A 27,949-nucleotide genomic window follows, 5' to 3' on the forward strand; every position below is an offset into this window, starting at 1 on the left:
CATACAACGACCCAAAGCAACACCTATTGGAGGATGGCACACAATTTGAGTGAAATTACTCAATAAAACGAGGATGTTCAGCCAGGCAGAAAAGAGTGGTGGTGTAAAAGAGGCAACCAATTTAATGAAAAAAGTGTTAACGAAATTAATAATAATTAAACAGAAATAAAATGCACTTTAACCATCATTCAGTACATGCCAAGCTAAAAAGGAGAATACAGAAATGCTATGAACCTTGAAGAGTTGTAGCTGGAGGGTAGCCACATACATGTGACAGAAGTCTGATGGAAGGACCAGCTGAATGTCAAGTATTCATAAAGAGACAAGACTTTGTTTTTGTGGACACACAATGAACAACCAAGGTCAGTTCATGCTGCTACAAAAGACAGAGTACAACTCTTAAAAAGGCAACATACACAAACACGGAGACAGATTAGCTAAGTTAGGAAGGTCAAGTATACCACCATCTCCCTTTTGAAGGAGAGACAAAAATACTCTAAAAAAATTACACTTGATCGCAAGTACAGCTTTCTTTAAATTTTTTAATTGTCTAAAAGGATTTTTAGGCTGGATTTAAACACTATAAATTTAAACCAAATAGTCGTGTTATAACTATCTTTGACTCCATAGCTACAGCTCATGAAGTGAATACAACATTGAACATTTACTTTCAGCAAAGTAGTAACTATCAAGATGTAGAGGTGGATGCACACAGCAGGCCAGGCAGCATCAGAGGAGCAGGAAAGCTGGCGTTTCCGGTCGGGAGCCTGCTTCAGAAAAATTCATTTCCTTCTTCATTTTCCGAAGAAGGGTCCCGACCCGAAATGTCAGCTTTCCTGCTCCTCTGATGCTGCCTGGCCTGCTGTATTCATCCAGTTCTACAACTTGTTATCTCAGATTCTGCAGCATCGGCAGTTCCTACTATCTCTAAGTAACTATCTGTTAACTGTTACATAACATTAAGTACTGTGGCATAGAATATAATGTGATTTAGAACATCGGAACAAATGCGACAGGAGGAAACGGAAAAATGGAATAGTCTTTACAGAAAGCAGGGAGCGAGGATGTATTGTCCAGATAACAGTGGGAGTTGGTGGTTTTATAGTGGACATTAGTGGCCAGTCTATCCCCAGAAATTGAAACAGATGTCGTGGAAGGGAAGGGAGAAGCCAGAGATGTATTAAGTGTAGATAAGAGCAGGGTGGAAATTGGAAACGAAAAAAAAAAAAAAAGATAAACTTTTTCCACCTTAGGACCCTGCAGCCTTCTGGACTCAATATCGAGTTCAATAACTGTAGGGCCTGAGCTCTCCCATGTCTTTACCCTTATCCCCACAACCAGGCAATGTTATCAGTCTGCTATTACACACTACCCAATGTTAGCCACTAACTATTAACAGCTCTTCACCCTCCTAGCCAGATCGTTATCCACTCCTTTGTCTGTCCAACTGCTCTTCTCGCTCTTTGGGCTCTATCCCCACCTATTGTTTACTCCTTACTGCCTCCCCTCACCCAATCTTCTGCATATAAACTGACATTTTCCTAGCTACCATCAGTTCTGAGGAAGGGTCACTCGGCATGAAACATTACCTCTTCTCTCCACAGATGCTGCCAGACCTGCTGGGCTTTTCCAGCAATTTCTACTTTTGTCTCTGACTTACTGCATCTGCAAGTCTTTTGGTTTTTATTTCATTAGTTTCACAATCTATATGGGTTGGCAACTTCTAAACTGATGAAAAATGTGTTTTTAAATTTGAAAGGCAAATAAAAGAATAAATAAAAACAGACTGGCATTATCAGTTCCACTGTCATAGAACAAGTGCTCCAATAAAATTTGGTAACCCTACTTTTATTACGACTAGGAGTTGACATGGGAAGAACTTATTGGAAGAGGTGTGAAAAGTGGTTAGCTTAAAATCTAAATTTTAAGAAACTTGCTAACTTGGGTAGGTATCGGCACAAGACTTAAATGCAACAGAACAAACGGAAGTTATTATTAAAGTTCTGTCTAAAAACCTAGCAAGTTATAAGCAGTAGTTGAAAGATAGGGTTCATGGGTAAATAAGTTTTCATACCTTGTCAATTATCAAAAAGGATCAGCTACAGAGTCAGGCTTTCAACCACCTTTGGAAGATTTTGTAAAAACCGTTAATGTGATGTCAGCATCTCTGGCTACGACAGTATTTATTGCCCATTCCTAATTGATCCTAAGGTGGCAGTGATCAGCTGTCTTCTTTAAACACTGCAGCCCCTGGAGGATAGTTACGCTCAGTTAGAGTTGCAAGATTGTGACCACATAAAGGAGCACCAATATAGTTCCAAATCAAGGTAGTGTGGGGTTTAAAGGATAACTTGCAGCAATAATATTCCCATGCATTTGTTGCTCTTGTCCTTCTAGGTGGTGGAGGTTGCAGGTTGGAACATGCTGCCTGCGCAGTCTTGAGGAGTTGCTACCATGCATTTTTAGATGATACACAACATCACTGTGGCAGTAGTGAAGGGAATGAATGTTGAAGGTGTTTGATAGGGTGGCAATCAAGCAAGCTGGTTTATCCTGGATGGTGCCAAGTTTCAAATGTTGTTCGAGTTGCATTCATCCAGATAAGCAGACAGTATTTCATCATATTCCTGATTTGGGCCGTGTAGATGGTGGAGAGGCAGTGAAGAGACAGATAGTGAGATACTCAATGCAGAATTCCTAGCTTCTGACCTGCTGTTGAAGGCACTGTATTGATGCGGATTGTCCAGTCAATAGTAACTTCCAGAGTGCGGGTTGTAGGACATCTAGTGATGGTAATGTCATTGACTGTCAAGAGGAGATGATTAGATACTCGCTTGTTGCGGATGGTCATTGTCTGGCACTGGCATAATGTGAATTTTACTTAGCATATGTCAGTTACAGCCCAGATATTGTCCAAGTCTTCTTGGGGACACAAGATTCTTCAATATCTGAGGAGTGGTGAACAGTGCTGAACGCTGCACACTCAGCAATGAAAATCCCCACTCTGATCTTATGGTGGAGAAAACAGCACTAATGAAGCAGTCAAAAATGGTTGGACCTGGCATAGTACCTTGAGGAACTTCAGCATTGACAATGGGTTTTTTTTTGTAGGAGTTCGTATACACAAAAATAAAAATCTAGAAACGAACCAATTTTTTTAAAAAACGTGAACCGGCACTTGATAACTTCAGCCCAAATATGGATGCAGTGCCCAACATTCCTCATACTGCAGGACATCAAACAAAGACAAGCACAAGACAACTCATGGTTAAACTTGATAAACATTGGTATTGGTAATCAAAATCCTAGAACCACAAAGCATAGGAGATAACTGTTCAGCATACTGTACCTGCTCTCTGAACAGACTATTCAATGAATCCCACTGTCCTGACATTTTCGCAGAACTTGGCAATTTTTTTCTCCTTGATTATTTATCTAATTCTTTTTCAATAGTTATGTTTGTCTGCACTACCCCATCAGGCAGTGCATTCTAAACCCTAACAGTTCAATACACAAAATTAAATGAAAAGAATATCACCAGGAGCTCAAGGTGTCAATCAACCCAGTATAGTGAAGGGTACACTAGCACCTTCCAACAAAGTTGCCAATTATCTTCTATTTGCATCCTCTTTTTACAATTCTTCTCCCTGTCAAAACCCCTAATTTTTAAGTACAAATACATGATAGCATAGAAACAACTGATTTTACTAAATAGGTTTGATATGCTCATGACCCTGAAGTACATCACTCTGCCATAAAAGCAAATCAAGGAGAAACACAAAACATTGTTACAAGAGGCTGTTTCACCAAGTTTTACAAAATGAAAATAAATGCAAGGATAACTAATTATAGCGACATTAAAATTTCAAGTTGGTAATATTAGATAGAAAAATGCAATACTCAAGTGACAGTGTGGGTTCCGTTCAATGTCTCCTTTTTTTAAGATTGTCAACATCCTTCTGTTGGCTTCAAAAGGAGGGAAAAAATTGGGTGGAATAAAACTGTTACTGAAATAACAGCTATTAAACAGGCAAAACGTCCCAGATCGTGTGTTGGTAGCAATAGTCAAAACTGTCAGCATTCATCACCATGACTCCAACGAAACTGACAGCCACTTATGGCATCTGCACATGTGAAGAATTACAGAAATGCACAAAATGTAGCTAGTTATTCAATACTTCTCCAGCAAACATGCTTTTGACAATCCCCATCCTTCTCCCAAAACCTTCCAAGCAGAAATCTTGGAGAAAAATAGAATGGACAAAATATTTCACTTATAAGCAATTAATCTTGGTGTGAAAATCTTAGAAAAGAATATTAGAAAAGAATTATGTTAGCAGTACATTAACTTCATAGTTACTGCTACACGAGCCTGAAAAGCTCCTTTTATAGAGAGACTTAAATTCTGCAATTAAATGACCAAAAAATTTAAAAAATAATTTCCCTTTTCAAAACTTAATTCATTTTAGATCCTATTTTAGTAAGTCTTCAGATAGCAAAATAAAAGAAGAGATGTTTTCAATTCTTGGCTTGTTCTGTACACATTCCAGTGTGGTTGCTCACCAACCTGATAGCTGACACAATTGCTGGTGTACACCAAAGTGGCTGTGCGTTTTTGCCAACACCAGTGCGAAGTGGCACCGTGTCCATGCACGTTTGGAAATACAGAATTGCAGGTGAAGGCCCAAACATCAGGTCACTAAAACCAAATGTTATAGTACCGCAAAATTGACTTGTAGAGTGTGGATCAATTAAACCTGCAAGAAATTTTGCAGATTTTTTAAATTAGGCTGTTTAGAAATGTTATTGTACACCTTTTGAAGTGCAGCAGAAATTACAGAACCAGACAGTAATAACAAGTCAAAGCTCGAGGCTTTTTATCTGAATGCACTCAGCAATTGTAACAAGATAGATGGGTTGATAACACAAAGAAAATAATGAATATGACTGAATATGGAGACACAATTACAGGATGACCAAGACTGGAAACTCAGCATTGAATGTTTCAGAAGAAGAGGCAAAAGAAATGTTTGTTGGCGGGGTGGAGGGGGGGTTAACTTTTTTTAATAAAGGCTAGCAGCTCCATGGTTAGTAGTAATATAGGTGCAATGGACCATGATGCGCAAATCGTTTGGATCAAAATAAAAGGAATAGCAAAGGAAAGAAGTCACAGGTGAAACTTATGTATATGCCCCTGAGAAGTTGCTTCTTGGTAGGACAAAGCATAAATCAGAGATAATCGGGGTATGCAAGGCAGTCACCATTATTGTCATGGGTGATTTTAATATGCATATTAACTGTATATTAATCAGACGGGCAAGGGTGACACAGAATACAAATTTGTTGAGTGCATCAGAGATCACTGATTAGAGCATAATGTTGCAGAACCTACCCAGGAACACATTATACATTGATTGATCTAAAATAACGAGGTAGGATTAAGAGGAAGTCTCATAGTCAAGGAGGTAGCATTCACAACATAGTAGAATTTCAAATTCAGTTTCAGGGAGAGCAACTCGGGTCTTAACCCAGTGGCCTCAACTTAAATTACAGAGGTACAAAGACAGAGTTGCTTATGGGGAAAACAGACTTAAGGGAAAGGTCAGTGGATCAATGGACTGATTTGGAGGAGAGGCAAAGTGTAACATCTTCAAACTTTCTGACAATACAGAAATAGGTGGGAGGGCATGTTGTGGCAAGTCCCACTTGCACTAGACTTTTGTTATAATATTTTGATTGAAAGCAAAACTAAGATCCACCAGTTAGGGCTTTTGTGATGTAGCAGTAGTGACCCTCTCCCTAGTACAGAAGACCTAAATTCAAGTCCAATCTGCTCCAGAGGTGTGTCATAACATGTCAGAACAGATTGATTAAACATATGTAAGATCTGCAGTTTTTAAAAAAATACAAAATGTCTAATCCTTTTTGGAAACTGTGCAAAGCAATGCTTGTAATGCTCACAGCAGAGGCCTTGGTTATCAGCATTTTTAGCTTGCTTCTCTGCTAAGCTTTGTATATTAGATGCTGGAGTCCGAATATAAATTGTAATCAGAAAAAAAAAACTGACTTTGAAAATTGGGCTATGATTTGCTCAGGGTAATGCAAATACAAAATATGCTCAAGTTTATTTAAAAAAAACTGGCAAGATGAAGACAAAAAGCCTGTAAATGTTGAAAACGATCTCTTCAAAAAAAAAAATTCATGATTCTTCAAACAATGAACAACTTGTTTACTGGGAAATTATTTATGGAAATTCCCACAGATAAATTGTCAATACAAAAGCATTACCAAAAACTCCCAACAGGAAGTAAAATTTGGAGACTTAAATTGTTTATTACAAGAATCCTACTCCAGCCAAAATATCTTTACTCAGGACAAAGTTCCACTATCTACTTATGCTTAGTCTTTGGCCCTCAACTAATTTTCTTTTGCTGCACCACCCTTAGTCACCTACAACTTCTTACATTTGTCCCTCATCAACACCCTCAAATGCACAGCCTAGTCCATATCATGGGATACCGCTCTTTTCAATATCACAAGTCAAAGGGACAAACTGAATACATTTGTCGCAACTGATTTATCCTCAATCACTATACCGAGCTGAATAACATCAAGTATCATAATAATCATGTCCCTCTCCCAAACAGTCATTTAGGATCATCCTGGAAATTAATCAGAGGCTCCCAACTTAATTTCTCTGCTACCATCTTTCAAAGATGCTGTTCGTCGGTTGACAAAACTTCAACTGTTTTGGCTACTCCTTTCATAATCATGAATCCCAATTCCCCAATCCTATCTTCTAGTTTCTCTCCCATTTCCCACAAGGCCCACCAGTGACAGTATTCTCACAAAATTGAAGGTCACCCATCCTTTTTAGTTCCTTGCCAGCTAACATTGGAAACTGTTTCTGTTCCTTGGGTACTGACCATTGATCTTTCAAAACCATCATCACCCACTCTAACTCATTCTCAATTGACCCCACCATGCTCCTGCAAACTGCCTCATTCTCTTAGATCACTTCAACATGTCACCTCCCAAAACCTGTGCCTACAAAAATGTATGTTTGAATCTCTAGAATCAGATTTCAGTGGTCCATAACAGTCATTAGAAGATGAAAATACCACAAGATAGGATTTATCTTTGACATATACCCAGTTTCACGAAACCATCTTTCTTTATTTCAACACTCCTTCATTAAAAATATCCACAGCAACACCTTGGAGATTTCTCCACCCTTCCCTTAATCAGTCTTTCTGGTTGTGCTCACTCTTGGCGACAGATATGAAGCGAGCTCCCACTGGGGTGGGATGGGGAAAGACAGCTGACACAAAAATAAACTAAGAGACTTTGGGAAAAGAAATTCAATGAAAGCAAAGCCCAAGTTACCAACAGTGTCAAAAGCAATAAATGAAACTTCAACGTTGACAAAATAATTCAATGTAATGTAAGAGATGAAACATAAACAAAGAATTTGACAAGTTAGAATAGACGCTGAAAATAACATTAGCACAAAAGCACAACTGCATTAATTGGTAAATTCAATTTTCTGCATTAATACATGTGGCATAAAACAAGTGAATTAGCAAAGTTCAATTCAGTTTCAAAAATAGCAAGACAAAGTAGCTATCACCAAAACCTGGATACAAAAAGACATAATTGGGAAATTAATATGCTAAGTTAATTTGTCTTTAGAAAGAACATGGAAATTGTCATCATTTCTGCACTTTTTCAAGAGATACTGTTGTAACATTAGAAGTGTTCTCAGTAAGGATGAGCAGGTTTAGAAACTCCAGGCTGTAAGGAACAGAATGGGATGCAAAACTTGTTGGGAATTGTTTATGAACCTCTAGATAACTTGATATCAGAAATTTGTTGCAAAAACATTTATACAGTGAGGGACTTAAATTGTTATAAAAGACTAAGGAAGCTAAACATCCATTAGAGACAAAGGTAGAACTGACTATACATTTCAGCACCATTACTAAAACTGCCTATATCCACCTCCAACCACATCTTGGCTCGTCTGCTTCTGAAACTCTCATCCATGAATTTGATACCATCAGATATTCCTGGCTGATTTCCCCTGTTAAATCCTCCACAAACATAACTGCATCCAAAATTTTGCTTTGCATGATATAACCTGCAGCAAATCTCATGCGGCCATCATCCCTATGCCCACTGCCCTATATCTCCTAGTTAAGCACCACCTCGCATAATTTCACTCATCCCTCATTCTCCAAGATATCTGTACTCCTCAGATTCTATCCAGCAAATTTAATGCATCATCACTGGTGGCCGTACCTTCAGTTACCAAGCCCCACAAAGCTCTGGAATTCTCTTTAAACTTCTGTCTCTCCGTCCGCCTTTAAGAGACTTCAACCTTAACTCTTTCATCAAGAATTTGTCCATTTTCCTCCTTATCTCCGATAATTCAGTGCTCCTGTGTGTTAAACGCACTACATTAACAACATTAAACTTTCTGCAACAATGGTGTTTTTGAACAGAGAAAGAGAGATCCTGAACAATTAGTAAGAGAACAGTGACAAGAATCAGAGAGAACTCTTAGGTTCAAAAGGGGGAAAGGCAGGTCATGAATAAGGCTTCAAGAATTAGGTCGGTGTGTTTGAACATCTGGAAATAATAGATTTACTTTCAGTCTTTCAGAAGAAGATGCCAAAATGCCAGAAACACAGGGAAAGCTAAACAATTTACCAAATGGAAGAATAATTTAAATAAACAAAATGTAATTGAGAAAGTAATAAAAGTAAAAGGTAGCCTGATTTCCAGACCAAATCCAAACAGCTTCCATCTCAAGACATTACAAGAAACACACTGACAACTTCCTCACCTAGTAAGTCATTGCTTTTCAAAGCACTTATGATTCAGGTATTGTCTCTTATCAGACATGAATAGGCCATTGAAGTGTAATATCAGATACAATACTTTCTCACACATTAGTCAAAATCTGGAAGTAGCTCCCCAAAAAACTATTGTGGTTGTGTTTTGAAATGTTTGATTGATCAGTTGACAGATTTGTTAGGCAAGAGTATTAAGTGTTACAAACTCAAGACAAGTAGCAGATGCTAAGACATAGATCAATCATGATCTAGACAAATGATGGTACAGGCTCAAAATTGATGAATGATTTACACCAGTGACTAACCACACCAACACTGAAAACTCTTCCACTGCTGCCATGCTGTCCTTTGATAGTATCTTCCAGACTTGCAAACTCTACAATTTCTAAGGACAAGGGCAGTGGATGCACAGAAACATCATCTACATGTTCCTCCTCCAAGCAACACACCATCCTAACTTGATTATAATTGCAGCTCCACAGTCACTGGGGCAAAACTCAATCTCCCTTCCTAAAAGCTGTAGTATTAATCTAAAATTTGCTAGGTTTGCCAAAATGAAGTCAAATGACATATGTGAAATGGGAAGGAGAAGACTTATAAAGGAAAAGAAGTCATAAGAGCTAGAAGCAGGATTAGGCAACTCAACCCTTTGAGCCTGCTTCACTATTTCACGTGATCACAGCTTATTTCACTCAGCCTCAACTTCACTTTCCTGCCCACTCTCCATAACCCTTCAACCCATTACCAATTAAAAATGTCCATTTCCTCAAATTTACTCAATGTCCCATCATCTACCGCACTCTGCGGTAGTGAATTTCACAGAATCACAATACTTTGAGTGTAGTAGTAATTCCTTATCAGTTTTAGATCTGCAACCTCTTATTCTAAAACTATGACCTCTTATTCTAGATTGTCCTACATGAGGGAACATCCTTGCTAAGTCTACTTTGTCAATCCCCTTTACATCTTATATACCTCAGTTAGATTCTCCTCACATTCCTCTAAACTTTAGACAGTACAGGCCTCAACTGGTCAATCTCTCTTTAGGCAAACTCCTAATCTCTGGAATCAATCTAGTGAACCTCCTCTAAACTGTCTCCAATACAACTATATTCTTCCCCCCCACCACCCCACTTAAGTATGGAGACCAAAATTGTATGCAATATTGCAAATATGGTCTCATTAACATGGTGTGAAGTTACAGCAACATTTCCCTTCTCTCACACTCTCATAATAAAGGTCAAAATTTTATTTGCGTTTCTTATTACCTGCTGTACGTGCATACTAGTTTTCTGCAATTCATGCACAAGGACACCCAGATCCCGCTGCACCAAAGCACTTTGAAGCCCTCACTCTTATCTTTGTTAAACTTCATCTGGCAAATTTTGGCCCCTTCACCCAAGCTTTCCATATCCATTTGGAAATTACTTATTTCTTCATTGCAACCAAGTTTCCCACCTATTTTAATGCAATCTGCAAATTTGGCTGTAGTGCTTTCTAATCCCACATCCAAGTCATTAATAGCTGAAAGTATGGATGGAGCAGGCTGATCACCTGCTCTGGTTTGATCTTTAGACAAGTCCACATAAACGTGTTCACTTGCATTGCAAGCATTGTATGGGTGGATTCTTGTAGTTTTTTTTAAATTCAAGACTGACCTTGAAACTATTTTATGTGCTTGCAGCAAGAATCCCCAGATTTGAACGGGAACCATTCGTTTGTGCTGCTTATTTTTAAAAACACACATTCATTTTGTAACAGCAATGAGCTGAATTCTCCCAGCAGCCACTAACATTACCTCAGTCTTCCATTTGCCTGAGAAATCAGCACCCTTTCCCTGCCATCCATGCCAGATACTAGGGAGATTACTGTATTTCAATGGCTGCTTGGTACAGCAGCAGAGGAGAGAAGGAAAAATTGATTTATAACAAGAGTTGGAAGTCTCAATCTCTCTACACCGTTTCTTCGAGGCTCTCAGAAGACAGAACCTGGAAAAACAAGTTGCAGAAACAACCACTCATCAAGACCTTAAAAAGTTATTTACGAACTCTGCCACCATCACCAACTGCAGCATCAGTTAAAAATCTAAAATTTCAAGGACTTGAAGATCTTTAAACTACACAGACTTATTCTTGTATCAAGCTTACATTCCCCTTTAAAACTTCTATATTGTGTTTCATGTCACATCTTTATCATGTTCTCCATTTTTGAGATTAGCAAGCAATAAATTCCCCTTTCTTTCACTCAACAAAACCTTGTAATTGTTCAATTTTAATTAGTCCTATGCTTTAATTGAAGCGATAGCTGCAAGCTAAAAGAAAAATTGATGCAACTAAAAGGGAAGGCGTTAAAAAGGGAGCCGATTCACCATTCCTCATTTCGTCATAACATTCCAATTACTATTCAAATCCTAAGGTTACATTCCATCTTTCATGCTTCAACTCATTTAAAACGGCTTACATTTATCCCACATCTCATCTATTCTTGCCGTTCTATACTGCATCCTAGTTCCTAAAATTTAAAAAGTAATCTTACCCTAGTGTGTAAAACAACCACGTGAATGGTTCCCTTCCCAGCATCTGCAACTTCTTTCAATTTTCTAAATTGCTCCATCCCAAAAATGACTGTTTAAGACCTACTTTTTGTGCAATTCTTTGTACTTCCCCATCTTTGGAGGTTGTGCCTTTAGCATTCTTCATCCCACATTAATTCCCTCCAACTCCACTGTTTTTCCACATTTAAAGATAAAGGTACCACTTAAAAATCAACTAAGCAGTTGGTCACCCCGAATGCCTTCTGCATCATATTATCTACTTTTAATTATGCCTCTGAATCACAAAGTAGTTTCCAGTATTAAATATCACCACTTGCCACAAAGGACTTCCAACATACGTGGAGAATATTGAATATAATTCATCAATATGACTTGTACGAAGGAATCATTTGAAAGAAGCATCTTGAATTTTGAAAGTCTAATGAATCACTTTTTTGTCCCCATCAGGTCAAAACCCCTTAAAAGAAAGCCCCTAAAAATGCATTTATTTCCTATTCCTTAATCATTAAATTACAAGAAAAATGAATTTCTACAGTTAATTCAAATGCCAATTCAACACTATGTGCAGTGAGGAATTTCAGAGACGGGCACTACTAAGAAAGCTGTTCAGGCAGAATTCTTTTCCCGTGCAAGTCTTCAGCATATTGCTACGTTCTTCGAAATCTGTAGTTGTAAGATCTGTAATACAGTGAGTCAAATTCAAGAGAAATTATATATTTTTTAAATTATCAGTGACACATTTGTTAAGGTGATGAGCAATGAAATGCAAACCGATGCTGAAGTGTCCAGACGTGAGCCCTCATCTCCTGCTGCATTTGGGGTGAGGGGTTCTCCATCGAGCCCACAGCCTTGGAACCAGACAGTGGGCTGGGTCTCCAAAAGGGTAGCCAACCAGTATTTTCTATTATACTGGGAAGCAGTGACCATGACCTGTGGCACATTGAAGATCTCATGTCTGCTTCCCAAACATCAGCCACTGATGAGCAAATTGTGTCTCTGTAGTTGTACATCCCTTGCACACTGACTGAAAACAACTCCTTTCTCGACATGAATTTCACAGTTGTTACGAAGAGCACAAAAGTGTTCTGAAGAATGGTCTCTGGACCCAAAACGTTAACTCCGTTTCTCTCTCTACAGATGCTGCCAGACGTGCTGACATTTTTCCAGCAATTTTTGTTTTTGTTTCAGATTTTCAGCATCCACAGTTCTTTGTTTTTTTTTGGAAAGTCTTCCAGATTCAGTTCATAGCTTAATTCTGTTTGGAAGCTGATGCCTTCTGGACATTGATCAAGTCAAAGCCAGATGGTCATTTTACTTCAAATCTTCCCCAGCTCATCTTTATATTTGAACAGAACTGACTGTATTAATTTACATCTATATACACAAATTCACCTGCTATTTATCTCTCTTCAGAGACAATACCAAGAAATTTGTGAAATTCTATTAATGCATTTTAATTCTATTTACGTGGTTTTTTTTTCACAGAATTAATTGCCCATAGCATTTCTCAATCTCCTTTGAGAATACAATGGCGATGTGTCACCTTGAACCACATAATCCATCTGGTACAGGTATATCCCATAGAGGTGGTATGAAGGATTATGATCCAGTAACAATGAGCGTTATTACATCCAGCAACAGAAGTATACCAGATTTCAAATTGACAGAGCTATTTCGAAAGAATTTTAAATAGGTATTTTGAAAATTGAACAACAGCTTCAGTCTCCCACTCCCAATACCCTTCCTATGCCCAGGCATTTCTCAGATGCTGCCTGCCCAAGGACTGAGTCTGTTCTGATAACACAGCACCAAATACAGCCTGGAAACAAGCCTCCAAACCCTACAAACCAGGTCTAATCATCAGCACAGTTTCATCTTGCAGGGCCAATGGGTGCAGCATTGACATTCAATCTCAGGGCTTCTATTTACTTTTAGAGGTCTAAAGAAATAGAAACAGTGGCATTTCAATTCTCATGTCACCCACATCTTGTTGCACTGGCCCTTTCAGATCCTCTGGTCTGGATGAGTCCAAAATGAAGCCTAACATCAACTTTTACAGGTACTTAGCAAAATAGTCATCGCTCAACTGAATGTAGAGGAAATGAAACAGCAGAGTGCCTTAAAACCCTGCCCTGCCCTCATCTCCACTGCTGCTTTCCATCCATGATTGAATCTTTTTTGTGGTGGGCAGATACTTGATAAAACTGCCACATGTAGAAATGGAGAGGGCTCCAACATTAGGAGACGTGAAAAAAAATTATAGTGGGGAAAACATAGCCTGACAAGAGTTAGCTGAGGCTGAATTATGTGGGTGGACAGGGAGCAGGAAATTGCTGAGGACTGCACTATTAGAGTCCGGTTGCTAAGATAAAAATAGTCAGCAAACATTCATTCAAATGGAAAATAACTGCTTAGAGACAGTGCATCACAGACACAATTATGGCCCCGATATTAACTTGTAGATGCAATGGGAACAAAGATCCGGGGGGGTGGGTGGGTAGGTTGACACTATGGGAAACCCAGAAGTATAAGCAATGCATCTCTGTGTTTTTTGTCTAAAACAGCAACTTTGGTATTGTTTCACTTCCAGCTTTGATGTCAATTGTGCAGCAAAGGATATGATGAAAGCCTCCATAATGCAACTTCAATTGCAAAAAGGCAACTTGTAGAAGGTTACAGTCAGACTAAGCAGCAGCAGAAGATCTCTCTGTTTCAAATTCAGGTGTTTGAAGGCCAAACCCACCTTTAGTGACACCTCACAATGCATTGCTGGAGGAGGAGAGAATCTGAAAAGAAATACCTCTCTTCGGTAATGCGAGGGAAAAATAGACAGCTTTTCCAAAGAGGGCATGGCTGGATGTGGGGAGTAGGTCAGCAGCAGCGCATTCATGCCAGAGGCCTGTTCAGTAGAAGAAGTGTTTTAAATAACTCAGCCAGGTCAGAAAATGAGAGTGTAGTTGCATTAACCTATACTCTGCTGCTTGCTTCACACCAGCCTTTCATTTGGTCTTTGCAAGCCTACTTTATGACACACATACACACATTTACTTTTCATACAAAGCTATTCTTCTTTTTGTAGAGAGGCATTGGCAGGCATCTCATCCTTATACAATTTCATATTTCTCCCTGATAAATCAGTATCACCAAAAGGTCTGCATGCATCAAATTAATGCATACTCTTACTATTATCCATAGGTCTGTTCTTCCTTCTGTTGTGGAAGAGAGCACAGATACCAGACCAAAGAAAAGCATTGGAAGGAATCCTCCAGAGGTTGCATGACTCACAACAACAGAGGAGGGAGCAGAGGAGATCAGAGCCATTTCATTGCCCCTGGTGCCAGAGATCTGGAAATGGAGGCCTCCTAACATATGACACATTAAATATCAGTGACCCACACGTTATATGGAACATTCTTAACTGTCCAGGACTAATTCAGGTCTTTTATATCTGCCATGGCCTTCACACACATGACAACAGTCAGGGGACCTCACAGGCAACAAATCCTCAAAATAGCTCATTGCTTCATTCTGAAGGTATAGCATCACAAGGTTTAGGGGTACCATGCATCAGCGCAGATAGGCACATTTCAGGCAGACTAAGAAGGCAGATAAATGTCTAAAAACAAATCCGTTCATTCTGGTGCAACTACAGATACATTAGACTTTTCCACTGAAATGAAATGCTTCATTAAATTTCTGTACTATAGTTTAGACAAATCTATCAGAAAATGAAGTCAGCCCATCCGAGATTAAAAAAAGCTCCTGCATTTATTGTTTAGGCACCTGGAGTCAAACGGCCATACAACCATTTCAGTGATGTTCCTTTAAAAGTTTTAAACAGTGTTGCTCTTTCTCAGAAAGAAACCTCCCAGCCACCCACATTATTCCCACGAATAATCTTGACTTCATCCTTTGGTTCTCCAGACTGCTACTAAATGTTTTTCTTAGCTTTCTCTCACACCTAGGATCTTTGGGTTTTTGAACCCAACCTTCATTATTTCTCATTTATTTTCACAAATACTAAAATGCTCAAATAATATTTTTTTTATGCTCAAAGACTTCAAAATTTCTATCCCCAAATTGCTATATCAATATATCGGATTGCTGAACAGCAAGTATCAAAAGTAAAAAATACACAAACAGTAAAGCACAAGTCAGGTGAAGCCATACTTAAGTGATACAATGCTCTAACCAGAGCCATCTTAGTATTATATCCAATTAGAAACATGACTCACACCAATATAAAATGATAAATCAGATATTTCTTATCACAAAGGAATGGGTTATTCAATGACGGAAAAAAGGGAGTAAATGAACTAAGCCCTTTATAATTGGAATAATGTATTATTTTATAGATCTCTATTAATATAAGAGAAGTACAGCAAGATTCACAATCAACACAAAAGTTCAGAAAGGCATCAGATTGTCAGCAAGAGCAAACGTTCATTCAAATTTCATACCAAGAGGACTTCAATAATTGATGTTGCAACATCCATCGCATACAATCAAAATGACCTACTTTAATGTCCAACATACAAAATCTAGTTCTCATGTGTTTAAATACTTCTAATGTAAATATTTCAAGAGAAAACGAAGGAACATTTAATTATTTTTCTTCCAAGCCAACATCAGAAAATTAAAAACCTAGTTAGCACAGGTAAATCATACCATTCCCAATAATTTCTCACATAAGCTCTTCCCTCAATAGATGTAAACTTGTATGATCAAGACATTTTTGGTCAGCTAAGAAAAAAAAAGTCCATAATGCTACCCCAGAGGAAATCAACATATTCCATAAACACCACACGAACAGTCCCCGACTTTTAAAAGACCTGCTCAGGATGTTCCAAGCACCATTGTTAGGACAACGTTATGGCCAAATTAGCCCCAGTGTATTTCCATATGGAGGATAACTGGAGATTATTTATTTATAATACACCATTAAATCCTTAGGACATGTTAAATCATGTCAACCAATTACTCATAGAAGTATAATTACTTTCAGAAAAATGGTGAAGTCAGCTTTGTATGCAGCATGTGACAAACATCAAATAAGCTGCTTAATCCATATTTGGATCAATTGAAGGAAGATTGAAAGTTGACCATGAAACCAGAAGAACTCCCTGTTCCATTATGATTTAGGTCATGGAAAATTCTGTCCAGCAAAATAGGAAGCGGAGGGCTAATTTTAAACATTTAACCCACAAACCCAAATCTGACAATGCAGCACTCCCTCCCTACTACATGAGCTATTTTTATAGTTTAAAAAAAGTCCAGCTAATAGAAATGTTAGAAAATAGTGACAGAAGTGAACAATTCAACCTCTTCTAACCAATTCCTGCATTCGTTTAGTGCATCCCTTGTCAGTTCATCAAAATGAGCCAGCCTCATTTGAGTCCTCAGGTGACTGAACAGGCCCATCCTGGAGTCACAGCCTTTGTACAGAGGGGATAACAGTTTCCCCAGGGAAGGAGGATTGTCTCTCTTTCTCTCTCATTCTACGTGTCACTTTTTGCAAACTTTTTTGGGGTCAGTTTCTGATTATGCTGTGGCTTGTTAGATGATGAGCTGCTAAACAGTATAGTTTATGGCATATCTGTTCTGTGCACTGAAGTCAACTTGTCTCCTTTTCAATGAGGCCCTCAAACTTAAAAATTTTTTTCTTTGCTCTCCTCAAGATCAGGTGCGATCCTTATCTTTCTGGAAAGAGGATGTGCTTTGGAGGCCTATTACTGCCAAGGGGATACAGTGCACAGACCAATGGAGCCAATTTCGAATGATCCTAGTGGCAACATGGTGAAATTAATTTCAATAAAGATGGAGTTTGTATGCCTATCTTTCCACTGGACTTGGTGCATTCTGGGAGACAACACTGGTGGGAGTTCTCCAGAGTGGTTTTGATAAATGATCCAAAACAATTCAATTAGATCATAACTGATTCAGACCTCAATTTACATTTAAAAAAAAACAAATTCCTAACCTCTTCTGGTGTACTGTTACCTAATTAAAGTCTCAATTGACCCAACTTCCACAGATTTTTGTGGGTATCCCTAAAAAAAGTCAGCATATTTACCGAAATGTCAGCCTTGACTATCGCACTCATGCTCCAAGTCATACACCATCCTAACTTGGAACTAGCTCATTGATTCTTTATTGTCGCCGTGTCAAATCCCCTTCCGAATGACACTGTAGAAGCACCTACACCAGATGGACTGCAGCAGTTCAAAGTTCATCACTGCTCATTCCTAACTATCCTTGAGAAAGTTAAAAAAAAATACCATCTTGCCAGCAAAGCTCACTTGCATAAAAATATTTTTATAAGTAAGTAAGACTGTTCAAAGATTGCACCAGTAAAAGGGACTTGAGCATCTCATCAAGGCTCAAAGAGACCAAATTTTAAAAAGGGAGGCTGGAAGACACTTTCCTCTTCAAATTATGAACTGTAAAGGCCTTTGGCATCTAAACCAGTCATTATCTGTAAACTGAGTTGTTAGTAAATTCCATCCAAAATAAACAAGTAACTTCTGGTAATTTCACAAAGTCCATAGCCTATTCAACAAGATTGACAGAGGGTAGTTCAAATCTGGAAATCCCCACTTACACAGCGCTCACATTCTGCCTTGCAACTACATTTTTTTGCTTTCTTACAGTCTGCTGATCATATTTGTTCCATGCAAACTTAGTCATTTCAAAACAAAAATTGAATTAAAGAGTCAGTCTTGTGATTGTTGCCTATCAGATACAATTATATGTTTCGCAGCTTCTTTCTTCTAACCATTCTTCTATTCTATCGATACAGTAGATCTTCTGCAAAAGAGGTGAGGCAGGTTGGTACAGATTATAAGATGAAATTTAACAATTATTAGGGTTCTGTATTTTTGAAAATATTTGGAAAAAGAAAAAAATGCAACATTAGGATTACTAGCATTTGTATGCTGCAATTGCACAGGAGACTCAGAGAAAGGTGCTGTCCACAAAGCTATAATACTTAAAGCATATGCACCCCAATGGCAACCTTCAAACCCTCCACCACTTAGGCATTTATGGTTTTTCTCCTAGTGTCCTATTCTAGGAGCTTCTACAGTCAATTGCAATGCTCCTAGCACTGCCCTGATCAGCTAACACAAGAGGCAAGGAATTCACAGTTATTCCTGGTCTGCACAAAGAGAAAGGAGACAGGTTGACCAAGGTTTCCAGTTTACGTTTCCACCAAAAAAAGTGAAGATTTGATGATTGCAATAAAATCAAAACAAAAAAAATTAGAAACATAAATCCACTAAAGCTTCCAGCTTGAAGAAAATTTTATTTCATTCCAGACATTAACTAAGAGCTATTTAATTGTGCAAAACACTGTTATTTACTTTGTGGTCAATCAAGTGTGATACACAGAAACTGTAACTATACTTAATTCACCAAATCAAAACCCACAAATAAAAAATACAGAATTTGCTTGCTCTTCATGAAACATAGACATTTCCAAGAGGATACACGATATTTATCAGAGGTACTTTTCAGATGATCCAAACAGTGGCCAAAGTGTTGACAGTGAGCAGACAGAGACCTTGTTCAGATCATTTATATACATCATAAATAGCTGGAAACGAAGCATTCAAACTTGCAATACCCCCATTATAGTCACTGCCTAACACTCAGAAAAAGACTTATTTATTCCCATTGTGATTCCTGTCTGTCAACAAATTCTCAATTCGTGCCAATATATTGTTCTTATTGTCTGTAAGAACTGCTCCAAGGTGACCACCAACGTATTCAATATTTCCAGGGCCATTTCCTTTAGTATTCTGGGATGTAGATTATCAGGTTTTGGTCAATGGTCAGCCTTTAACCCTATTCATTTCCCCAGAACCATTTTCTTATTAACATTAATTTCTTTCAATTTGGCTCTCACTAGACCTCTGGTTTCCTAACATTTCTGGGAGGTTATTGTGCAATGTTTTTGAGGACAGTTCAGGAAGTGTGTGTTCAATTCTTCTGCCATGTCCTTGTGTCCCCTTATAATTTCACCGGTTTCTGAATGCAAGGGAACTATATTTGTCTTCACTACTCTTTCACTTCACATATTTATAGATGCTTTTACCATCAATTTCTATGTTCCCTGCATTTTCACTCTTATACTTTATTTTCCACCTCATGATCAAATTTGTGTCCTTCTTGCAGAATTCAAAAAAAACACTCAATCCTCACGCTTTCTGCTTTTTCTAACAGTTTTACATGTCACCTCCATGGATCTCACACAATCCCTAATTCAGCCACCTTTCCACTTAATTATTAATTCCTGTATGGTGCAAAAGTAAAGCAAAAAGATGGTTCAGATATGGTTTTGATTATCAAAGTCCCTCAGGTTTTAAAACAGCTTTAAAACTCCTTCTTCCACCATATCAATTTCGTAAAGGATCTATCCAGAACTAAAGTTTACCATTATTGTAAATCCATGTGTCTAGCTTCTATGATTTGAAAGATAAAACTGCACAGAATACTTGAACTGTAGCTAATTGAAATTTGGCACAGATAACTGTTTTATAACATTACGTACAAAAATAAAAAATGACAGCCCGTCAATCCGAACACACTTTCAGGAAAACAAGAAATGTGAACCATAGTTTTTTATCCACTCACGGTCAGCATTTTTCCCTGGAGGGTTTGCTCACATAGCTTATTTTTTCAAGCCATGAATATTACATAGTATACTTCTAAACATGAAAATACATCTTTCACTGCTCTGCCCAACTAACTTGTCAAGTATTCCTGAACTTCCTGCTGTCAAATTTTAAGATGTCATCTTCACATTAATTCAAAGTAACCACTGAATTTCAAAGAAAAGTAAATCCCAGTAACGACTCTGAAAAGGAACTTTCCAACTTTTTGCAATCCAAATGCACCCATCAATCCTTGCCTCTTCAAATGTTTACTACAGCGATCCATCAATACCCCGGGTCAGTGAAACAGAAGTTGACATATATGGAGAAAAGCTTCAGTAAAATGTAGCTGCTCCAGAAATGAATAATATACCTTTGCGAAATCTATCCACCTCCAGGTAAACAGGATGTAGAAAGTGATTTTAATGAATTGTTGACAATGTCACATTCAAGGCAAAGCCAATTGTACAGCTGGTAGGCTATCTTGTATGAAAATGTGGCAGCTGGCCACACAGAGTTAAGAATGTCAAAAATGAAAAATATGTGGCACTAGTACTTAATGCCTTCAGTCGGCAGTATATTCACTTACAGGGTTAGAACAAAGAAAAAGTAGGAGCTACCTTTACAAATTAATTTTAAAAATTCTAGTACATTGGCTTAACTAACAAAGTATGATAGAAACATCTTATAACAAAGCAGGGCAGACTCCATACCCCAACATTATTGCTATTCATCAGTGAATACAATTAATCGAAGAGCAACAAATAGAAAAGAATTAAGAGAAATGAGAATGCATTAGTAAGGTGAAATATATTGGCTGTCACAAGTATGTTGACTCCTGACATCAAAACATTGAAAAGGTGAGGTCCACATCAAATAATCAAAATTCTAGTTAGAGACAATCCTCTAAAAATAGACAAGAATAGCCTTTTAAATACCTAAAGGTTGCATCCTTCACAAAACATGGAACTGATCACTATGCTGTCACTACAAAGCACAAATATTAGCTATGTTACTAAATACCCTAACTATTTCAAGTTACTTTAATTTAAAAGTCAAATGCATAGATTTATATGGACCAAAACCAAATCCTTAGGTCAGGCAGCACCTAAGGAAATAAATGAACATCTACAGCACATGAAGTAGTCTGCTTTTGTATTAAAGAAACAAAGATGATGTAAATAAAGGATGAATAACAGGAACCCAACCTGCAAACAAAAAAATGGAGAAACAAAACACTCCACAAGTTCTGTTGCAATTCCCTGACTTTGAACCATGTAACCCTTATTTAGTTAATTTCTTCTTTGGTTCACCATTTCATACACCTCATCCTTCTTCCCTTCTTTTTACCCTTTCACTTGTTCAGCATATTACATTTCTAACTTGTCCTTATTCCAAGGAAATGTCATGCTGAAGTATTACTTTTTGGTATCCATAATTATAAAGTTTATAAAAACATCTAAAATATAGATAGTTTTTTTCATCAAGGTACAGTGATTTGTGGAATTACATATTTGATACAAGGCCATTAACATTTGGTCACATAAAATAAAAGAAGTTTTCACTATGTTGACAACTAGGGAATTGCTGATGCTAAACAATACGTGAAATGATGCACTACTTAGTAACCGCATAAAAGTCTGAAGTGAAACTTTTTTTCATTACACTGATGTATTTCAGACTGGATTTAAGTGAACTGGTCCAAATAAGGTTAATCACAGCATTGCTTAAATGCACATGAAACCACATGAAACAGGGGTGGCTGTTTTCACTATGTCAAATTAATTTTAATTGTACAGAAGTTAGAAATCTTCATTGCAAGTCAATTCCATACAAGTTGCAAATACTCCAACTGTTGTAGCCCATCAAATAAAAAGAAAATTCAAATTCACTGGACCTTCAACTCTGCACTGCATAGCCAATATTAATGCCCTTACCTTCCATCACCTTAAGTGGATGTTGGAATCACACTTCTAAAGACTAAGCCAAATTGGCCAAAACCAAAAGTGCAATGTGCACAGGTCATCAAATTGAGGAGATCTGGCTTGGCACAATTAGGCAACTTGTCAGCACAAATGCACAAAATATTATTTGAATGCTAATTTTATAAAATTAGTTGACAATTTGGAAACAAACTGGAAAGACTACGCAGAAAATTTAATGCCAAGCAGAAACAAGCCATTTTTAAAATAAAAAAGGGGTATGGGACGAAAATTACAATGGTGCATTACCTATGTAGGAGATTTGAAAACATTTCAGCTCATATGTACGTGTATAAAGACTGTATCCTTTTATATTTCTATGTTTTTAATAGACTAAGATGGTGAGACCGCAATGATAGTAGGCAAATGAGCGATGGGGAAGGGTCAGCAAGCAAGCAAGGGGAGGAAAGACAGACAGAGTGAGCAAGGGAGAGAGCAAGCAAGGAGAATTGAGAGTAAGAATGAGCGTGAGAGAAACCAGAACAAGTAGCTGATCTGGAGAATGGTGACGACTTATTGACGCTAAATGCCTCCTGTTTGCCAACAGATGTATGACAGGCTCCCAGTTAGTGCAACAACTTATGGGTGCGAATGGTTAGGTGAGATTCCAATGCACTTCCAGAAACGAAGTTGTCCTCTATCTGCAATAAAATCATCTGACGTCTGAAGAAAGCCAGTTTGATACCCCAGGTCAATTGCTTACAACAATAAGTCAGAGATTTCAAAGTGTGAACCTGTGACTCTGTGCCTCCTTCAAGCAAGAAGTCGTACTGGGTGAAGGAAGATCGAGGAGCACATCGTCGTAACAATTCAAAAAGATCATCTCAGTGAATCCAGGAAACAGGCCATTAATTTGCCTTCTCGGTCTCTCTCTCTGCCCATAATACCCTTTTTAAAAAGTTTCTCTGTATGTGTGTATAAGGGGGTTTATAGTTTTAACTAGTCGATGGTTAGCCTAATGCTAGAGTCTATTTGTAATAATAACAACTAGTCTGTGCAGAATCCTGGTATGTGCTTTGTCAACCTTGGTCTAAACAATAGATAAATTGGGCAATTCTGCATACTTTTATAAAATCTTGAACTTTTGTGATGATTCTGGGAATAGTGGGGTTTTATTTCCAGTGTGGAAATTGAGGCATAAGAAAAGATACAGAATTCACAAAGCAGTCAAGTAACATGTGCAAATAAGAGAAATCAGAGCAGCTAAGAGGAGATTAAGTAAGAAGATGGACATTAACAGCGGGTATGGCAAAGCCCTTGCTGCTTAAATAGTCTGAGGGTTCTTAAAGAATGTACAGGACTGATTCAAAGACATCTCAAAATTTCAGACTGAAATGGACTCAAGCCATGGAAATTCTGTTAAATTATTACCTTTTATCAATCCTCATTCCAGCAATGTTGCTCAATAGTGAGCTATGTTTTTGTATAGCAGGAAATAAAATTATAAATATTACACGCAAAATTTAGAAGCATCTTACCAGCAACCCAAAAGTGTGACAGAGACACATGGGACATGTGCAATACTACTCCTTTACACACACCTTTTTACAGGTGACTGAATTTTGAACTTGGTAATGTGGATAGGAAGAATGACCAGATTTTCAAAATAGGGCAATAGGTGAGATTCAGGGAATTGTAGGCCCATTAATTGAATGTTTAACATGTGTCACATAATTGTTCGTTTTAGAATCTTTGATTCCTTCCGTCAGATAAAGAAGGACCCAATACAATATATTAATTGGATTTTTTTTAGAATGCAGAAGTAGTTACTAAGGTGGCAAGGCAGGAATATCAGAAATTAGTACTTCATAACGTTACTCTACCAGACAGTATCTTCTAGAAGTCAGCTGGAATTTAAAATGAACCAAGAATTGGCGGCATTCCATCATCAGGACGTTATTAATGGCTGTGGATCTGTCCAGGATACTAAAGATCAGTGACATCATTACAGGGATAATGGTAATTTTTTTTTTAAAAAGCCTCATCTCTAAGGTACTTAGACATGGCTGGATAGGAATAGTCCACAAATCGGCAGATAATGAATGTTTTAAATTTTGTTTTCCATCACGCAAGGTTGTACAATATTTAAATGGATCAAGGCCTCCACAGTACTTTCCAGGCAGTTGTGCTACCAAGCAAAGCTCAGCAGAAGCATTATAGATGATAAAATTTATCTAATTGCTGGGAGAGTGGAGGGGAACATATTTCTGTCAGCAAATTTAATGAACCAAGTGAAATGAACAAAGTGCATAAAATTGTACTTTACTGACATGAAGTGTAGAATTATGTATTTGGGCACCAAGTACACTTAAATTCTTCAGGTAAAAAAATCAGTTAAGACAACCATTTTGGAGTTAAAGTTCATCTTTAACAAAATAAAATGTCATGACCAATGCCATGGAGCTACAGCCAAAACAAACAGGTTGTATTAATAGACCTATTCGGATATAAAACAAAGCCATGCCACTTTGCTGGTTAGACAATATTCTGAATATTGCACCCAGTTTTGGCCCCCTTGTTTGTTGACTGAGGGGCTTTGGAAAAGGGGTGACAAAAGATGATTCCCAGCTTAAATACCTTCATTTACATCAAGACTTAAAAAACTAAGACTATCACTCTACTGATGCATGACTCTGGGGTTATTAGATAGGACTTATTTCAAATGGAGGACAAGATTGTGCTTCCAATGATAAAATGTAAATGGATTTAGAAAAACGTAGGACCCGTGCACACAAATTACTCAATAGAGGGCCAACTTAGAGGTTTAATGTTGCCTCCCCCACCACCTCCAAACCCTGTATTGATGTTAGACCAAGAACAAATGGTCAGTTCTTGTACTTAAAGAAGCAGGCAGTCATCACTCGAGACCTGTGACCAATGTCTGCCCGTAGCAAAAATCTCATTTTATAAAAAGATGGGGAAACAATAGGCAAGGTTGCCTGCTGGACTAGTTTGGATTGTCCAAAAGAAAAGAATCCACATTAACCCACAGTCATCTTCTCCTAATTGGACGTCAGGTTTGTGTGATTTTTTTTTGCTTCCCCAGGAAATCGTATAACTATTGGGGTATAGGCAGCATCCAATCATGACAGTACACACTCCGTAAGTACATGGCAGAGGCTTGACAGACCAAAGGGTATTTTGTTATCGCTCGAGGCCAAGAACATCCAGTCAAAAAGGTGTTGCACAATACTTCTCAATCTGCAGACTTGGGTCAGTTGATATAGCAGTTTCACAGGATGCAATTTCCCATAATATTGGGGTCAACAGCTTTGCTTAATTTTAAAGTGTGAAAAACAATTACTCAGAGGTCCACATAATTAAATTCAATAGAAACTTGTTTCGTCACTCACCTGTTGCTGCTGCTCAGTTAAGTTTCGTATTGTGAAAGAAGAGATCGAATTTCAGGTGTCAGGTGATCAGCTGCCTTGGCAGCTTCAGTAATTGCCCTGCGGTATACTCCTTTTTTCTTTTTGTTAAACCTCAATTTAAAATATTCCAAAAATGGGGAGATTTTTGATACAGAAAGTAGCGATGTTGTAGGTGATCCAAACCAAGACACTCTGGCTTCCTGCCATTGTGGAGCCCCATTTTCCTTCTTGTTAATACTAATGCTGAGAATGCGTGCAGGCCACCAGGGGAAGCCATGAATTTTTCCCCATACTATATCTCCAACAGATATAGTCCTGCCATCAGCTGTTACACATTTCATTACAGTTTTGGTATGAAGTCTCACAGTTAAAGGAGGCACTGTCTTTTCTTCTTTGGAAGACGATGACACAGAAGCATCATCTCCAGGTGCAAAATCACATACTTCTGGCGAAGTCATCTCTGAACTAGAAGACTTTGATTCATCTAAACTATCATTACTACAGACTGATAAACTTGATGAATCTGCTCGTTTTTTCCTATAACTTAAATACACAGTCAGATCATCTTGATCCTTGCTTCGACGACTCCGTTTGTACCGCCATTGGTCCTCCTCTCCAGAACTCCCTGACGTCTCTACTGAACTCTTTCCTGTAGATTCTTCAGAATGAAGTGTACCATTATCTGATCTCCTTGTAGGCTGTGCGTCCCTATTTACATTATCTACAAGCTCGGCCTTATAAATTGCAACACTGTCCCCATTACTAAGCCGATGAGGTTTTAGTCGAATTCTAGGTGGTGGGATGTCTGCACTGGAATGCAAAGGTCTAGTCAGTTTTAGCTTTGGAATGGTTCCAGGTGGACTAGAGAATGACTTTTCTGGAAGAACCTCCATTTCCTCACAATTTGTATTTTTGTCCTGGTCCACACTTTCATTTTGCAATAACCTTTTAGGACAAAAGGGCTCAATTGAACCATGTACCCGTGAGGGAATTTTTACAACTTTTCCCTTACCTTGAGGTGTGCTATATGATATTTTTATCACAGGGCTTCGATGTACCAATTCACCAGAAAATTTATCATCTTTCTTTTCCTTTTTTATTTTCCTATTTTCACAGCACATTACCTCAGGTTTCCTCTTTTCATTTTCCTCCATGCTAGTCTTTTTCTCATTCTTACTGTTGTGTCTATCTTTGTCATCATCGTCCTCCTCCTGATTTAGTGTGTTTTTGCACTTTTCACAAAGTACCTGCCTTGGCCGCAATCTGATGGTGCTCATTATAAGCTTACCAGGATCGCGATTCCTTGACAGGCGTCTTTTTGTGCGCTTGATTGTCCGAGGTGGCGGCTGGGGAACCCACTGATTGTAAGTCTGTCTCAATACTAATGGCTGTGGTAGAGGTACACCTTCACAATAAGGTGGAAAGCAAGGCACAGTTTCTGGTAATGGCTGAAGAGGTGAAATTTGTTCTCTGCCTAACATATTGGAAACTTGCATGTTGCAAAGCTGCGACTCAGTTTGACACACTGCCTGTTCTTTACCATCAAGGATGTCACTGGTACACGACTTGGCAGGAAACTCCTCTTGCTTGGCAAACTGGTTCGCAGGAAAACCATACAAACCAGACCTGGCAAATAAAAGTATTTAAGAAAGAAGAAAAAAAACACAATGAATAGCCACCCTGACTCTGATCAGAATTGATACAACTTGCGCACTGCACTTAGCAAAACTGCAAGATCATCATTTTTAATACTGGAATTTAAACCTAATTGTCACATACAAAAAGATGAAAATTTAGCTGAACATATTTTACCACTGAAGTCATATTTTCAGTATCCTACGGTCTTGAATGTCTAGCATAACAGACTCTAACTTTTGTGGAGTTCACAAAGGCAGAGTCAGAAAATAGTTGTAGTGCAGAAATTTGAACCCAATGATACGATGGCATGCAGAGCTATGTAGATATTTCGTACATGATTAAAGTGTCTACAGAAAAGGCATTTTATTTAAAAACAGGGTGAATCTATAATAAGAACCAACAGCAAAGTGATAAAAGTTCAAAAAAAAAGCAACAGAATGCAATGGTTTTTTTAAACTTCGACAATACTCTATTTCCTGCAAACAACAGGGAGGAAGCTGATTTGAACATATATCAGATCGCATTTGCAAGTAAAAGCACCATGTTCAAAATACAAACTCAGAACAAGTATTCAATATTTTCTTAGGACAATGATATCAGGGTAGAGTTCAAATGATTGATCACAACATTTCTTTACAGTTTTACATACCTAAACAATATTTTTTTAAAAATTGTGGAAATGATAAATATCTAGGAGTAATCAAGTCGTGGGGACGCAGATTTGAAGGGATACCAAGTTAAGTTTCCAGTTTGAAAAAAGGAACTTGAGAATTTAGAGTCCTCTCACCCACAAATTTTACACATGACCACCAAGAAGTCACATTTCAGAGCATCTTACAAAATAGAAGTGTGTGTGTGTGTGTGTGTGTGTGTGTGTGTGTGTGTGTGTGTG

General features: G+C 38.0%; 1 protein-coding gene across 5 annotated transcripts in view; it reads right to left on the bottom strand.

Moving 5' to 3' along the window:
- Window positions 1–27,949, bottom strand: part of pwwp2b (PWWP domain containing 2B) — an 87,869-nt gene that overhangs the window by 56,885 nt on the left and 3,035 nt on the right. For 3 of the 5 annotated variants that reach the window (XR_007264272.1, XM_048608848.1, XM_048608851.1), the window contains exon 3: window positions 25,402–27,045. Coding sequence is in view for 4 of the 5 variants with exons in the window: in XM_048608848.1 (XP_048464805.1) it covers window positions 25,419–27,045 (1,627 nt within the window). In the remaining variant the exon portion in view is untranslated. Of the gene's footprint in view, window positions 1–8,421; window positions 8,441–18,200; window positions 18,220–25,401; window positions 27,046–27,949 lie in introns of those variants that run through there. The other 2 variants (XM_048608850.1, XM_048608849.1) reach the window with 2 other exon arrangements.

This window comes from Rhincodon typus, chromosome 20 (assembly GCF_021869965.1).
Source record: "Rhincodon typus isolate 14 chromosome 20, sRhiTyp1.1, whole genome shotgun sequence".
NCBI lineage: Eukaryota > Metazoa > Chordata > Chondrichthyes > Orectolobiformes > Rhincodontidae > Rhincodon > Rhincodon typus.